Here is a 14,486-nt window from a genome sequence, read left to right as displayed (position 1 = left end):
AGTACCGGGAGGGACTGCATACGTACAAAATACAGAAGGTTACACATCGTGACGCAAAATCCGGTGGGAAAGTCAAGGGTCCGGAAACTGTACACCCAGATGCTGACGAAGCCTCATTTTCTCATTATGGATGATGAGACTTCCGTCAAGGCGGACTTCCGGCAGCTTACGGGGCTACAGTTCTTTACCGTCCAACACAAGTTTGATGTTTCGGAAGAAGTAAGGAAGCAGAAACTTTCACAGTTTGTCTAGAAATACATGATTTGGCAAGCGATCTGCTCATGTGGCAAACGGAGTGCGCCGTTCGTGACTACCGGGACTGTAAACGGGCAGATCTACCTCAAGGAATGTCTACAGAAATGTCTGCAGCCTCTGTTGAAGCAACACGAGTGCCATGAACTTCTGGTCGGATTTAACTTCGTGTCACTATTCAAAGAATGTCCTGGAGTGATACGAAGCCAACGGGGTTACTTTCGTACCCAAGGACATGAACCCTCTCAACGCACTAGAACTAAGGCCCATCGAAAAATACTGGGATATTATGAAGCAGGCACTACGGAAGCATCCCAAAGGTCAATCTGAGGAAGACATGTAGAAAAAGTGGGATTCCGTACAGAAGAAGCAGCAGCCAGATGTTGTACAGAACCTTATGGATTGAGTTAAGCGTAAGGTATGAGTACACTACGGGCGATTTCCATACAAACAGGCGGACAAAAATACTTTCGAATTCTTTTTAGGATTTTTTATGTTTTCCTAGTTTGTATGACTTAAATATGTTCTTAGAGTACATTTGCAAACATTTAACGAACATATTTTGAATAGAGTTTAGCTTTTTGATTTCGTCATGTGCGAAAAACTAATAGGGTGACGGATCCATATTTCGCCACTTCTATCCAAAAAATTTACATGAAACGAAACAGAACAAGGTTCTATAAGTTCAGATATTTGATAACATAAAAATGTTATACTTCGGACATTTCTTTTACTGATTCAATCATCATATTCATACTAAATTGTTTATTTTTCTCGTTATATTGATTATTTAAATGTGTATTCTGGGCCCAAATTTCGCCACCCAGTTGCCAAATTTCGCCACTTTAGAAAAAACCGATTCAAATAGATTTTAATGTCAAATTTATAAATGAATTCTCTATATTCCTAATAAATCCAGTTGTTAAATAGATTTTGCTTCGTTTTCAAGTGATTGTTCATGAAACGTTTTTGAAAACCAATAAAATACCAATAAAACCACAAATAAATTGAAAAGCAACAAAAAAGAAGAAATATTTTTACATACCGCCATCCGGGGTGAGATTGTGCCACGGGGCACAGTGGGGCAGATTGATCCGGCGCTCGGACAAAACCTCATAACTTCTTTCATATGCTTCGTAAAGCTTTATTGTCTTCAGCAACATTGTTTGTAATAAAATTGCGCATCTTTCTGTAAATTTTAAGTAGTTGTGTTTTTATTCCTATAGATGGCGTTGAGATCTAACTTTCTAAATAATGACTTTAGAAATATTGTGTCTTCAGAAAAGTTGTTTGTCCTGTAAAGTTACATAAAGTTACTGAACATATCAAAATTGTAGGACTTACGGGAATCAAGTTATAAATATTTTAAATACTCAAACACATTTTTTAAGTAGTCGAAATTGGTAGTCTGACGACCTTCTATACAAATTATCACAATCTGTATATCAAGAGTAATTTAGTATTATTATTCTGGCATAGGGTAAATCAACCATTTGTGGACCTTTCTATACATTATTTTGAACTCGTTGCGCTAAACACCCAACCAATGGCACTTACAATATTAGTAACTTTCGAATAAGCCTAAATATATCAATTTCTGATGCAAATCTATATTTTACAGATTTTTTAAAACAGATTGGAATGTCCATTTTCCTTTTATGGACCCTTGCGGTTTACAATAGAATAACGACCGGGTCCATTATAGGAATTTTAGTGTATTTTGCATGGAGAGAGTCCGGTAATGGCGACATTTTTTGCATTGTATATAATGGACCCACTTGTTGAAAACGTTAATTTTAAAGCATTAATAATGAAATGCAGCTAAAATTTTACCAACTCAAATGTGTGTTATGTTTAGTACGGTCTGTTTCATGTTATATATCCTCAGAAATAAGAAGTATAAGCTAATAAATAACGAAATTGTATCCGAGTGTCCATTACAGGTAGAGGGTTTACTATATAGGTTAACTTACCCTACTCTCTGCTTTAGTGCATTCATGTAATTTTTTTAATTCATTAGTTTGGCCATACGCAGCAAAAAGATATGAGTGGCGAGATAGGCTGTCATCGGCCTCAGCCAAATCCTGGCAGAAGGCACAAAAAGTAACGAGTAACTGACAGAGTATAGCAATCTGTTTATCCTGCAAACACGTATCAACATGTTCGACTCTGAATAAACAAAATGGAGGCTAGTTGAATCGAGCTGAAAGTCCAATCGAACATATTCTACTGCCAACTTGACTTGAAACAGAGCTAGGGTAAAGAACTAGTTTTAAGCAGTCTAAGCGGGTCACTGATTGTTTTACCTTATTACAAGCGATGGGTTGACTAAGTGGGGGATATCAGCATACCAATCTTCTTGCTATCTTTAGTTCTTCAAGCTGTTACCATTGGAAGACACTATTGTTGAGCTAAACTTTTGATTTTTCGCTTTAAAAGTTGGAGCGGTGGAACTAATTTTGAACACACCGAACCCATTTTCACCCGAAAGGTGCTATTTTGAGCAATCCTGAAATCTGAATTTTTTTACGTCCCGTTAAAAAATCCCTCGAACTTTTCCCCCTATTCAGTAAGTTCGCGTTCCTATCCGCGACCTACTAATCGGCATAGCGTACTGCCATAGATGCGTAAAATACAATCTGTCTAAATTGTTTATCGGGGCATACACTCACCGCACCGTTCGGCAAACGGTATTCGTCGTCTCTTTTATTCTCTGGTGTTCTTATGGGAAACAGCGAGTTTGACGTCTCACTCGCTGTTCATAAGGATGGTGGGAGAACAAAAGAGGCAAACATAGAAGTGCACACGATCTAACTTTAGAACAGTGTTGTCAAAGCAAATAACATTGAAACACATCGTTGCTTCATTAAATCATTGAAAAAATCTTCGAAAATTATTGAAAAAGCTGTCTTTTGTGTTGTTTTTAATAAAGAAAAATTAATTATGAACATACATTTCTCTTGAAAGTATTGAACCACGTTTTCACCATAGGAGGTTTCAGTTAATTTCAAACTTAAAATTCTTATTTCCAGAACCGAAACAGTGTCTTGGCAACACGATAGTTCATCAGTTGTGCTGCAGCTGCTGCTACTGGTGAACAGGTTCCTTCAATTCAGAATTTGTTTTCAGTTTTGTTAGAAAATAATAAAACTTTCGGCTAGTGACAAAGCCTTAGATAATAGAAAAAAGAGCGTGAATAATATGGTATGTGACAATTGAGTGCTTGACTTTTAGAGTGGTTGTAATCAGTGCTGAAAAATGTGATGGATTCGTTAGTAGCGAGGTGGCGATTGCTGAAGAGCAGCTGAAAATGTACGTTTTTGGACAACAATTTTTAATTCATCATATTTCTTGTCGGAAACCCAGTAAATTGTGTTTGTGTGAATCAAATGTATGGTTAAGTGATTTGTGAAGATGATCCTATCAAAAGATTTTGAAAATATTAATAAACAAGTGCATTTTCGGCTCATTTATGTTCAACTGATTAAAATAGGTGAGACTGCTTAACTCGTTCCTTACCCTAATTGGGAAAAAGCTGTTAAGTAGCCGCCTTTACAATGTCCTGAATTCCCCTTATCGACTCCGATGTATCTCATAACGATAATAATGCTATGTCTTACATATACAAGCATGACTATTTAACGTACAGCAGGAATGAACTTCGCACTGGCGCGCGCATTTACTAATTTGTAGCCTAAAATGCCGGAAAACATGCATTCGAAAAACTTGAATATCTCCGAACATCGCAACTAGTAGCAGCTAATTTTTTGCTTGTTACTAGTTAACACCCTGAATGTTGATTTTATGGTAGTGTCAGAGCGGAAATCTCTGGAAATCTTTTTCTACACGCTATTGAAAATTGACAAAAATAACAAATATTTTGTTCTAAAACACTTCGTCAGAACAAAGCCTACTAGTAAAAAATCTGTCTTAATATCACCTAACCTATTAGTTTATAATCCCTTTAATGTGAATTGTCCTTTAAAAGTATAGAATTTTAAGCAGCATGGTAGCCAGATACTAAAAGATTAAATGATATTTATTTTTTCATTTTCCAAAAATTTTTTACACTGTGTTTCACCTTCTTTAATGCCTATTGAAAAACTACTTATTAAAACAATTTATGTATATTTCTTATAGATTATGTGTCTACTATACGTAGAATATTAAGTTTGATAGAATATCTCAAATAAAAATTTTGAGGTTTTGTCCGAGCTTTTTCGGGTTCTGCCCCATAGTGCGGGGGTGAGATTGGGCCAAAAACCAAAAATGTTTATTTGTGAAAATTTTTTATATCTATAGAAACTGGTGACCTAAATTCAAAATAATGATGAAAATAACATATTTATTCATAACTTAGAATGGAACACAGATAATATTAGCAAACTATTTAGGGTTTCAAAGTTCGCGATCAAAAATACTCGGAAATAACGCTTGTAAAAAATGTCCCCCATAAACCAACCCAAACAAGAAATCGCATCAACTTGCTATTTGGAAGGTATATAAACTAATCATTTACAATGTATTGAAAGGTTATTATGCGTTGGATAAGTTTTGATTACGAAAATAATATTTTTCGATACTTTGTACTTTTCGAGCTTCACGGGGGTGAGATTGTGCCAAGCCAGAATGATCGATCCAATTTTTGGATTTCACATACACAACAAAAATACGTCAGTATACACCAGCACACTCACATTCTTTACTATTGAGCACAATATTTTGACAGATTAGATTGCATCATCCATTTTGGAGCATAGGTCTGCTAAATAAATTAAACTAATTTTTACTTTTTCTCTGGAAATTTCAGATGCTCAGATAAACACTCTAATATAGGACGAATATATTATACCGTGTATAAACTGCCAGTTTTAAGAAGGGCGAGGGGGGTGGGATGGGCTACATGTTCTGCGGCAGCGGGTTCTCGAGCGAAGTAATGGTTACTTTTGTTAAATGATCAAATAGGTATGCCCCCTTTGGAAACACCCCTTCATATATCTCCCCCTTATTAACCCTAGAAACGCTACTGGTTATATAAAGGCTGTCCATTGACTACGGACTCATTTTTAGTTATTTCAGACCGCCTCTGGTTATTTTCGTTCATACTTTTTGTATGATGTGTTGTTTTTGGTCGACCCCCTGACCCTGATAGTCCACTCAGTTCATGAACGGCCCCATATGAAATACTTTATACTGATATTTATGTGTATTGTTTATAAACATGCTAACGTTCACTGTTTAGGTTTTTAGCTTAACTTTAAGTTTTTGGCACAATGTCACCCCCTAGAAGGGGTGAGATTGTGCCAAAGTTCATGCACTTCCAGTAAAATTATGTTTCATTGTAACTAAACCATCTCTACGGTAGTTGTTAATTGAACAATTTAGTACATATTGACAGGTTTAAAATCAACTTAGTTCCTAAATTGTGTGTATACTGAGCTAAAGAACAAAAACATATGCTTTTTTGGCACAATCTCGCCCCGGACGACGGTATTGAATAAAATTCATTCATAAAGCAACTTAATTTTCTCTGTCTCCAGTAAATATATGCGAATCGAAATTCCGGTTAAATAGCAATTGTATCATGTAGGCCTTAGGAAATTCTAAGTAAAGCGACGGCATTTTATTCAAGCAATTGAAAAGAATTCAAAATATTTTCTTCTGTATTAACCTCTATAACAGCGGTTCCCAACCTTTTTTCGGTTCGCGTACCCCCTGACGGATTTCCCTATACTATTCTGAAGCGAACTAAAGTTTTGGCGTACCCCTGGGGGTTCGCGAACCCCCATTTGGGAACCGCTGCTCTATAAGGTCTACATCATTTACAGCATCGCAAAATCCACTAAAAAGATCGAAACTTTTATATCTTTCAATATTTTTTCACCAAATTTGGGGGATTTCCCGAATATCTTTTGCATTTTCATAAAATCTATAGATAATGGCCATATAACTTATGACCCCGGCGTTAGTCCGGAGTTCCCTGGGGTGCCGTGACATGGGTTTTTTTAGATGCAGATGCCAAATATTTGAAATTTGTTTGAAATCTGTTTGAAAATATTTGAAATTTTTGTAACCATATCATCGACTGTGGACATATCAGTTACTTTGCCGTAGTTACGAGTAAAGGGACATTTCAGCGTCAGTAATATATGTCGTGTCGCATATCAAAAAACGTCACAAAATTTGACAAAATAGCTGGCGACCATCTCATGTCTCTCAGAAGCCATGTGACCGGTTCCGGCCCCGGGAGGGTTTCTTTTCTGATTCAAGCACGGAACGGATTTCGAAGGAACTTGTCCGAGACCTGGCTTCTGAGAGACATGAGTTGATTGGCAATCGCTATTTTGTCAAGTGGTGATGTTTTTGACGTAGGACTACGTCTTTGTTTACTATACTGGGACTGGGTAGCACTTTGTGTAAACGAAAATAGAATTGTAACGTTTGAATGAAAGATTTCAAATGCTAATAACTACTAGACTACTGAACGAAACTGAACAATTTATATGTCGTTGGATAGATAAAATGACCACCAATTTTATAGGGGAGTAAGAGAGCAATTTTAAGGGGGGCGTAAGAGGAGGGGCTCCTATACAAATTAAACACTAATTTCCTCAATACTCGAAAACTAATCAAGCAAATGGAACCAAATTTGACATGTGGGGGTTTCAGAAGACACGATTTTTTTCTACGGTGTATTGAGACCTCTTCTCCTTGTAAGAGGGGGAGGCTCCTGTACAACTGAAATACAAATTTCCTCAAAACTCTAGAACTAATCAAGCAAATGCAACCAAATTTGGAATGGGGTTTCAGAAGGCAAGATTTTTTTCTATAGCGAATTGAGACCCCTCCCCTCTTTCGGAGGGGGGGCTCCCATACAAATGATATACAAATTTCCTCATAACACGAGAACTAACCAAGCAAAAGGAATCAAAATTGGCATGTGGGGGTTTTTGGAGGTAAGATGATTTTCTATGGTGTACTGAGACCCCTTCTTGTTCTAAGTTATCTGGAGGTATCTGGAGAAAAAAAGTTCTCGACTAACAAAGGAGTAAATTCTCTTATTTTTCCATGTTTTTCTTCTTCTCATTTTTTTTATGATTATTATTCTTCCTCTAGCCGTCTAAACTATTTGTTTTTCGAAAAGCTCAATTCATTACTTTTCTAATGATATATAATACATAAGATTTAACTTTGAAAATAGTGTTCAAAAATTGATTTGAAAATAAACGTGTTTTAATCGCAAAAAGCGTATATATCATATCGTTTTTCAACTTTGACAGCCTCTATCTCAGAAACAACATCGAATAGAGACTTGCTATTTTGGATTTTTCTTAATTGAAGTATTTACTATCAATAGAAAATTTCAATAAACGGATTAGTGAAAGTGAGTTTTCTGATTTTTGTCCGCCTGATATCTCATAGTGGAGTATACGGTTATAGTATTAAAATTGAATGAAATAATTATGCCAAAAGCTTACTAATGGGTTATATTTCATTGTCTGAAAGTTGGAATAGGATCGGTCAAGTAGGTAATTTTCGTGATGCAATTTGATGCGGAACACCCTTTGTTCAACTGACGCAACCGAGGTTCACTGATATTAGTCATTGCAACTCAACTGTAATAGCCAGGGGTTTCACAACATTAAAATTGCAATTCGTTACTTCTTGGAAGTGTGGTTCACTCAATTCCATAGGAATGAAGTGACTCTAACATCCAATGTATGCAGCAATGTAGGGTATGGAACCTATTTCATGCAGTCTAAGCGGATCACTGATTATTTTATCTTGTTATAAGCGAGCTTTCTTACCCCGTTTGTAGACGGCCTTCGTTTTTGAAGCTCTAGACCCACACAGTAAATTTGTTCTGAATTGACAATAGGAAAAATGTGTTCAGAACAAATTTCTTGAGATTTTGATATTAATATCACAACATTCTGACCATGCGTTCAAAAGTTCATCATCTTTCAAAAATATGAATTCAGGGAAATTCCGTTCCCTTTTTTACTTTCGAAAAAAAAGGACATCTAAACCAAAATGATTAAACTCAAAAATTTTCAATGGGTAATTTATATACTTTGGTTCAATTTTGTGACATATCTGAATTGAAAAAATATCTGAGTGAAGCGTTAGACATGAAAATCGAAAAGGAGAAACTGAACTATTTCCCATTTGGCGCTCCTCCAGTTAATTATTTTTGCATATAAATCAAAACTTGAGGTTCCTTTGGATGTATTTCGGTTGCAGTTGAAAACTGTAATAATCGACGTGCGACATTCGGTTTTATTCTTGTTGTGTGTGTCGCAACTACGTCGCACGTGGTATACCACGTATACGCTGTTATCGCCCATTGATGTGCTATACAGTGCACCACGTGCGAAGTAGTTGCGACACACAGGACAAGAATGAAACCGAATGTCGCACGTCATTACGGTTGTCAACTGCAACAGCAATATTTTCATGAAAAAATAGTCATTAGCTTGATCGCATCCTTTTTACGATGTTGCCCGTTAGAGAGTTAAGCAGTTTTGAATTTTACTGATGTATTGCAAACTTGTACCGAATTATCTGTTATAAGCTTGCGATCAAAACGTCAAATGACGCAAGCACTCACAAGTATATTACAATATGGTATGAAATTGAGTGCAAATTGAGAGTTTGACTTTTAGGAATGCTTAAGGTGAAATTAGTCGTCATTGATTCTGCAAATTTCAAAAGCAGTTTTATTGTCTGAAACAAAAATTTTGTTCATCAAAATATATACGCTGTGAATAGAAGAATGGAGTGAATACATTTCTATAAACAGAACCCCGTTTTTGGGTCCAAAAACATTTTCCGAAATTGGGCTCTTCGACGAAAAGCTAATGATTGCTAGTTTACCGTTAATTCACCATATTTATTTCTTGTCGAAAACACAGTCAATTGTGTTTGTGTATATTACAGTTATGGTTAAGTGGTATTTAGGATGATGTTCTTATCAAAAATTCTGAAAATATCTGAACTGCATCTTAAGCTTATTTATTTTCAACAGATTAAAATAGGCGAACCCTGATCAATCGGTTCCTTACCCTGCATAATAGCAAAGAGCTTTGCCTAAATTTATTGTTTGTGTGTTTTTGGTTGGTTTTCCTTTTTATGCTTCGGAATGCATCTACTCACATCTTTATTATCAGTTACCCTAATGAAGTACGAACTTTGCAAGATTAAAAAAATTAATTGATGAATATTTCAAATTACAAACATATTTCGAATAACAATATCGTTTGTAATTATTTAAATGTGATCATGATGGTTTTTTTGTGATTTAACTTTACAGAAAAGATAGTTTGAAAAGGAAATAACCCTTACAAATGTGCAAATTGAATTGAAAATTTGTAAGAACACGATGTGATAACGCAACAAAATCGGGATTTCGTGCTATCCATTGTGATGTGCCTACTAACTTGTAGAATTATAATCGTCAAAATAATTAGAACTATACAATTTTAAATGTAAGAAAAGTGGAGCCTGTTAGAATGTAATAAAGGGCCACAAAGGAGCAAGGATGACGTGCAAAAGAATTTGACAACGGCGTTCATTTCCTCTGAACACAATATTCGTGATGTTCAATTGATATAGCGGCAAAATGGTCTTATCTTAGCGAATGTAATTGCTAATATTACAGCTTGAAACTAATGTCGATGATTCGTTGGGTTCTTTTCCTAGCGAATCATTGACGCTTTTTATCAGAATGATATCTATTTAATTTTTGCGCATATTGTCCGAACAAGAGAGGAATTTCAATTGTGACAGCCAAATTGATTTTGATGGATGATTAATGCAGCTCAAAAACAAAAAATGTATAAATTGTACCATCTATTGAGACGCTCCAACAGTTAGTTATATTTGTTTGGAAGGTGAAGTGGGACACGAAACACTTCATAGATCGTCTAATATGTTAAAACTGTTTTTGTTACTGTTTTGTGTCGGGCTAACTTTTGCTCAAGAGTGCTCTGTATGTCCTGTGGGAGTTTGCCATCCAAATCCTGCATGTCCGGCAAATGATAACGCGAGTGATCCAAAGAAGCTTCCACATGCTGACTGCGGAAAATTTTACAAATGCAGTCTCGGAAATGCGTGTGAAATGAGTTGTCCAGCTGGATTACATTGGAGTGTGACTGCAAATCGTTGCGAGTGGCCACACATAGCTTGTTGTGATAAAACAATTGAATGTAGGCCGTGTTGTGATACGCCAGCGACGACTCCAACAACAGTTATCACAACTCCAACCACGCCCATCACAACACCAACGACGCCCATCACAACACCAACGACGCCCATCACAACTCCAACCACTCCATTACCAACACCGGATGATCCTGTATGCATAATCGATGCCCGATGCCCAGCGAACGACAATCCCTTTAATCCTTTGCTTCTGCCACACGAGTCGGATTGCACGTTATTTTACAAATGTGATTTTGGCAGACGATGTCCAAAGTCTTGCCCTCCAGGTGAACATTTTAGCGTAGCTCTACAGCGCTGTGATTGGCCAAATATTGCATGCTGCGATCCAAGAATACCTTGCACGACAACGCCACCCGTACCAGCACCTACAACGGTCGCAACGCCAGCTCCACCTGCTGTGCAATGCATACCAGATGCTCGATGTCCTGCAAATGATAATCCGATGAATCCATTACTTTTACCGCATGAGACTGACTGCGGTCTGTTTTACAAATGTGACACCGGTGAACGTTGCCTGAAGACATGTCCTCCAGGAGAGCATTTTAGCGTAGCACTACAACGCTGCGATTGGCCAAACATTGCTTGCTGTAATCCAGCAATACCTTGCACGACAACACCAATCGCGCCAGCGCCACCAATACCAACACCGGCTCCTCCGGCTGCACAATGTATACCAGATGCTCGATGCCCAGCAAATGACAATCCAATGAATCCTTTGCTATTACCACACGAAACTGACTGCGGACAATTTTACAAATGTGATAGTGGTGAACGCTGTCTGAAGACGTGTCCTTTGGGCGAACACTTCAGCGTAGCTCTACAGCGTTGTGATTGGCCAAACATTGCTTGCTGTAATCCAGCAATACCTTGCACTTCAACACCGGGTACGCCATCGCCTCCAGTCGTACCAACACCGGCTCCTCCAGCTGCATCATGTACACCAGATGCTCGTTGCCCCGCAAACGATAATCCGCTGAATCCACTATTGTTGCCCCACGAGACAAACTGTGGTCAATTCTACAAATGTGATAGCGGTCAACGTTGTCTAGTTGCGTGTCCTCTGGGAGAACACTTTAGCGCGGCCTTACAGCGCTGTGACTGGCCAAATATCGCCTGCTGTAATCCACAGATAGGGTGCGTGGCGACGGCTAATCCAATACCCACAACGAACAGTCCAGTTGGTACATCGTGCGTTTTTGACGCCCGCTGTCCAGCAACCGATGACCCTATGAACCCTCGATTGTTACAACATGAAAACGACTGTTCTTTGTTCTACAAATGCGATCTTGGACGGCGTTGCTTAATGCAATGTAAAACAGGAGAACACTTCAGCAGTGCTCTTCAGCGTTGCGAATGGCCAAACTATGCATGCTGTGATGCAAGATTGCCATGTGAAACTGCTCCTAATATGAATGATCCGTGCTATCCCGGGGTTTGCGAGACTCCAATTTGCTACGCTGACAGTGGGTGTCCAGTACAAGATAATCCGCTTAATCCAATTCACCTCCGAAATCCGGCGAGTTGCAGTTCCTTCTATAAATGTCAGCGTGGGCAGGCATGCTTGGTGGAGTGCCCAATCGGACAGCATTGGAGCCAAGCCCTACAACGTTGTGAATGGCCTAATGTAGCCTGCTGCAGTCCTGCCGTAGAATGCTGCCTTCAGTGTATTGAAGACAGGCGTAGGGAGCTGGGACGCCTATTCGGAATTAAAATGTACAACTAGCTATAATACTTGATGCATGGATGTACTTCCGGTATGCAAAAAGAGTTGGATCGTTGGATCCTTCAGAAATGCTGCATATGAAAACTGTACAATGGAATTTATTTCTCAACCATGCATTGAATATGGAAATATAAGCATCCGCAAGTCATTACAACTATGTACGATATGAAATAGAATCGAAGTTCCCTAGCGAAGCTCACAATCTCTTTAGAGTTTCAATAGTTAATAGTAGAATAAGCTTAGGATCGAAGAAATAATCATGACCTATTTATTCAAATAAATATTCTACGATTCATAATATCCATACGGTGAAATTTAACAATCCAGCGACTTTAGCTTCCACATTTTGTTGATGTCTCTTGATGTTATAGTGCAACATAATACATTTCAATTCACACGAAGGTAGTTAATATACTCAGTAATTTCAAAGACACGATGTTTGCTCGCGGAAAAACCTGTGTTCTTGGATATTAAGAGACCTTTTATGACCTAGTGTTCGTTGACGTCCTTTCGACAAAGATTTTTTCCTATCTTAAATAACTTGCAGGCACAATTTACTGCACTATCAAGTCGATCGCCTTGATGGGACAAAGCACTGCTTCCATTCTTTTCTCCAGTAGTTTTGTGTATAGAAATTTTGCCGGGAATCAGTCCTTTCTGGTGGCTGATAGCTTTCATCAATCAGCTTTCTCACCGAATCTACCGAAGATCGAAAGCCGAGACGCCACAATCGTTTGTAAGCAAAAAAGCAAAGCCTTGGGTTATAAACGTCATTAAGACTACAGGGTGTTCATAAGTTCGAATACAAAATGTGTTTAAAAACCAAAAATACAAGATATTCTTTTCTGAGTCAATTTTTATTGAAGCAATGTTTATTGAGAACCTTTGCGACATATTTGGTGGAAGCACCTCCCCCCCCCCCTTTGTGCTTTATGACGAGCTGGAGACGTTTCTTAAAAGAATCACACGCGGCATGCATCTGGTCCATGGGCATCTCGTCCCAGATCTTGGAAATGAGCGTCTAAAATTGGTCCATAGTGCTCACTTTATGTTCGCTCTGTTTGGCCAGCATGTACGACCATACATAAAAGTCCAGGGGATTAAGATCATGGGAGCTGGGAGGCCACAAAGCCTTATCGAGAAAATCAGTCAAATTTTCCCGACACCACGCTTGGACAATATTCGCCGTGTGGGTCGGTGCACCGTCCTGTCGAAAGACGTAGTGATGTTTCCCGTAGAGGTCACGAAGCGACCTAAATTAAATTAATTAAATGTCTCTAAATTAATTAGAAAAAAAAAATGCCGAGGCCACAACCTTCTCCAGTTCTTTGGTCTTATAGTGCGCGGCGTTGATTTTCACGTTTTTCTCGATAAACACCAGTGGAAGCTTCCCACGCTTGGATACGGTCCCCCAAACGATCACCGATGCGGTGCTCTGGAACCGCGGGATGTTTATGTGGGATGAGGCGATGCTGACCATCGTCGGCGCCCACAGCCGATCATTTTAGACATTGTGCGGCTGTTGCAAGATGAAGAGTTTCTCATCAGAAAACACGAACTCCTGACCAGCGTGCCGCGAAAGTATCAGTTTTGCTCTGTCCAGCCTCTTCTTTGTTGTAGCCTCCGTTAGCCCGTGAACCTTGCGTTTCTTGTACGGCTTGCATCCTAGTGTAGTGTCCGGCAGTGTCAGTCACTTTCAACTGAAACACTTCGGAGCACAAAACAAGCACATCCATTAAAGTCTACGTTCGTCTAAAAACTGACTCTTTGTCTAAGTGCATAATATGTCATGCCCCAGTATGCGTAAGAGCTAAATTGAACGATTTATGATTTCTCTCTTTGTCTCTTATCGTTCGTATGATGAACTCTCGCAACACATTGTGCTCTCGTTGATTGATCACTTTCCAATCCACACGTGATCATGCATTCCAACAAAACTACAGAACCAGTTCCCAGAGCATTGGAGGCTCCACTGCTCTGGTAAAATGGGGCCTTGCCGCTTTGAAACTCTACCAAGCGTCCATTCCATGTGCTTATTTCTTAGCCTGGCTCTATTTTAAATGTTCCGAGTCGAGTTTTCTTCCCAAGTAACATTTTTGCTTATTAAACTAACAACATTTTTTTAGTCGACAAAGATAGATGCGTTTTAAGCATTTTTACTTAAAGTTTAAACATGAAAACCAAATCTATTCTTGCTTTTTGTATGTACATTATTATTTTTCATGCAAAAATCTACGAAAAGAGATACAAAATCGATTTTTTTTTGTCAATTTTCGGAAATTCCATT

At 38.3% G+C, this 14,486-nt stretch overlaps 1 protein-coding gene across 1 annotated transcript; it reads left to right on the top strand.

Annotated features, from left to right (window-relative positions):
- The first annotated feature begins 10,183 nt into the window (after window positions 1-10,183).
- Window positions 10,184-12,199, top strand: LOC128735726 (mucin-2-like). Its single transcript, XM_053830213.1, has one exon. It carries the CDS (start codon window positions 10,184-10,186, stop codon window positions 12,197-12,199), a length of 2,016 nt encoding a protein of 671 aa, XP_053686188.1.
- Window positions 12,200-14,486: the final 2,287 nt, after the last annotated feature.

Source organism: Sabethes cyaneus, chromosome 2 (assembly GCF_943734655.1).
Source record: "Sabethes cyaneus chromosome 2, idSabCyanKW18_F2, whole genome shotgun sequence".
Classification (NCBI taxonomy): Eukaryota; Metazoa; Arthropoda; class Insecta; order Diptera; family Culicidae; genus Sabethes; species Sabethes cyaneus.
This window is presented reverse-complemented; position numbering and strand designations above follow the sequence as displayed.

What these genes read in the sequence shown, in the direction of transcription:
- LOC128735726 (XM_053830213.1), top strand. Translation starts at nt 10,184, where the DNA reads ATGTTAAAACTGTTTTTGTTACTGTTTTGTGTCGGGCTAACTTTTGCT.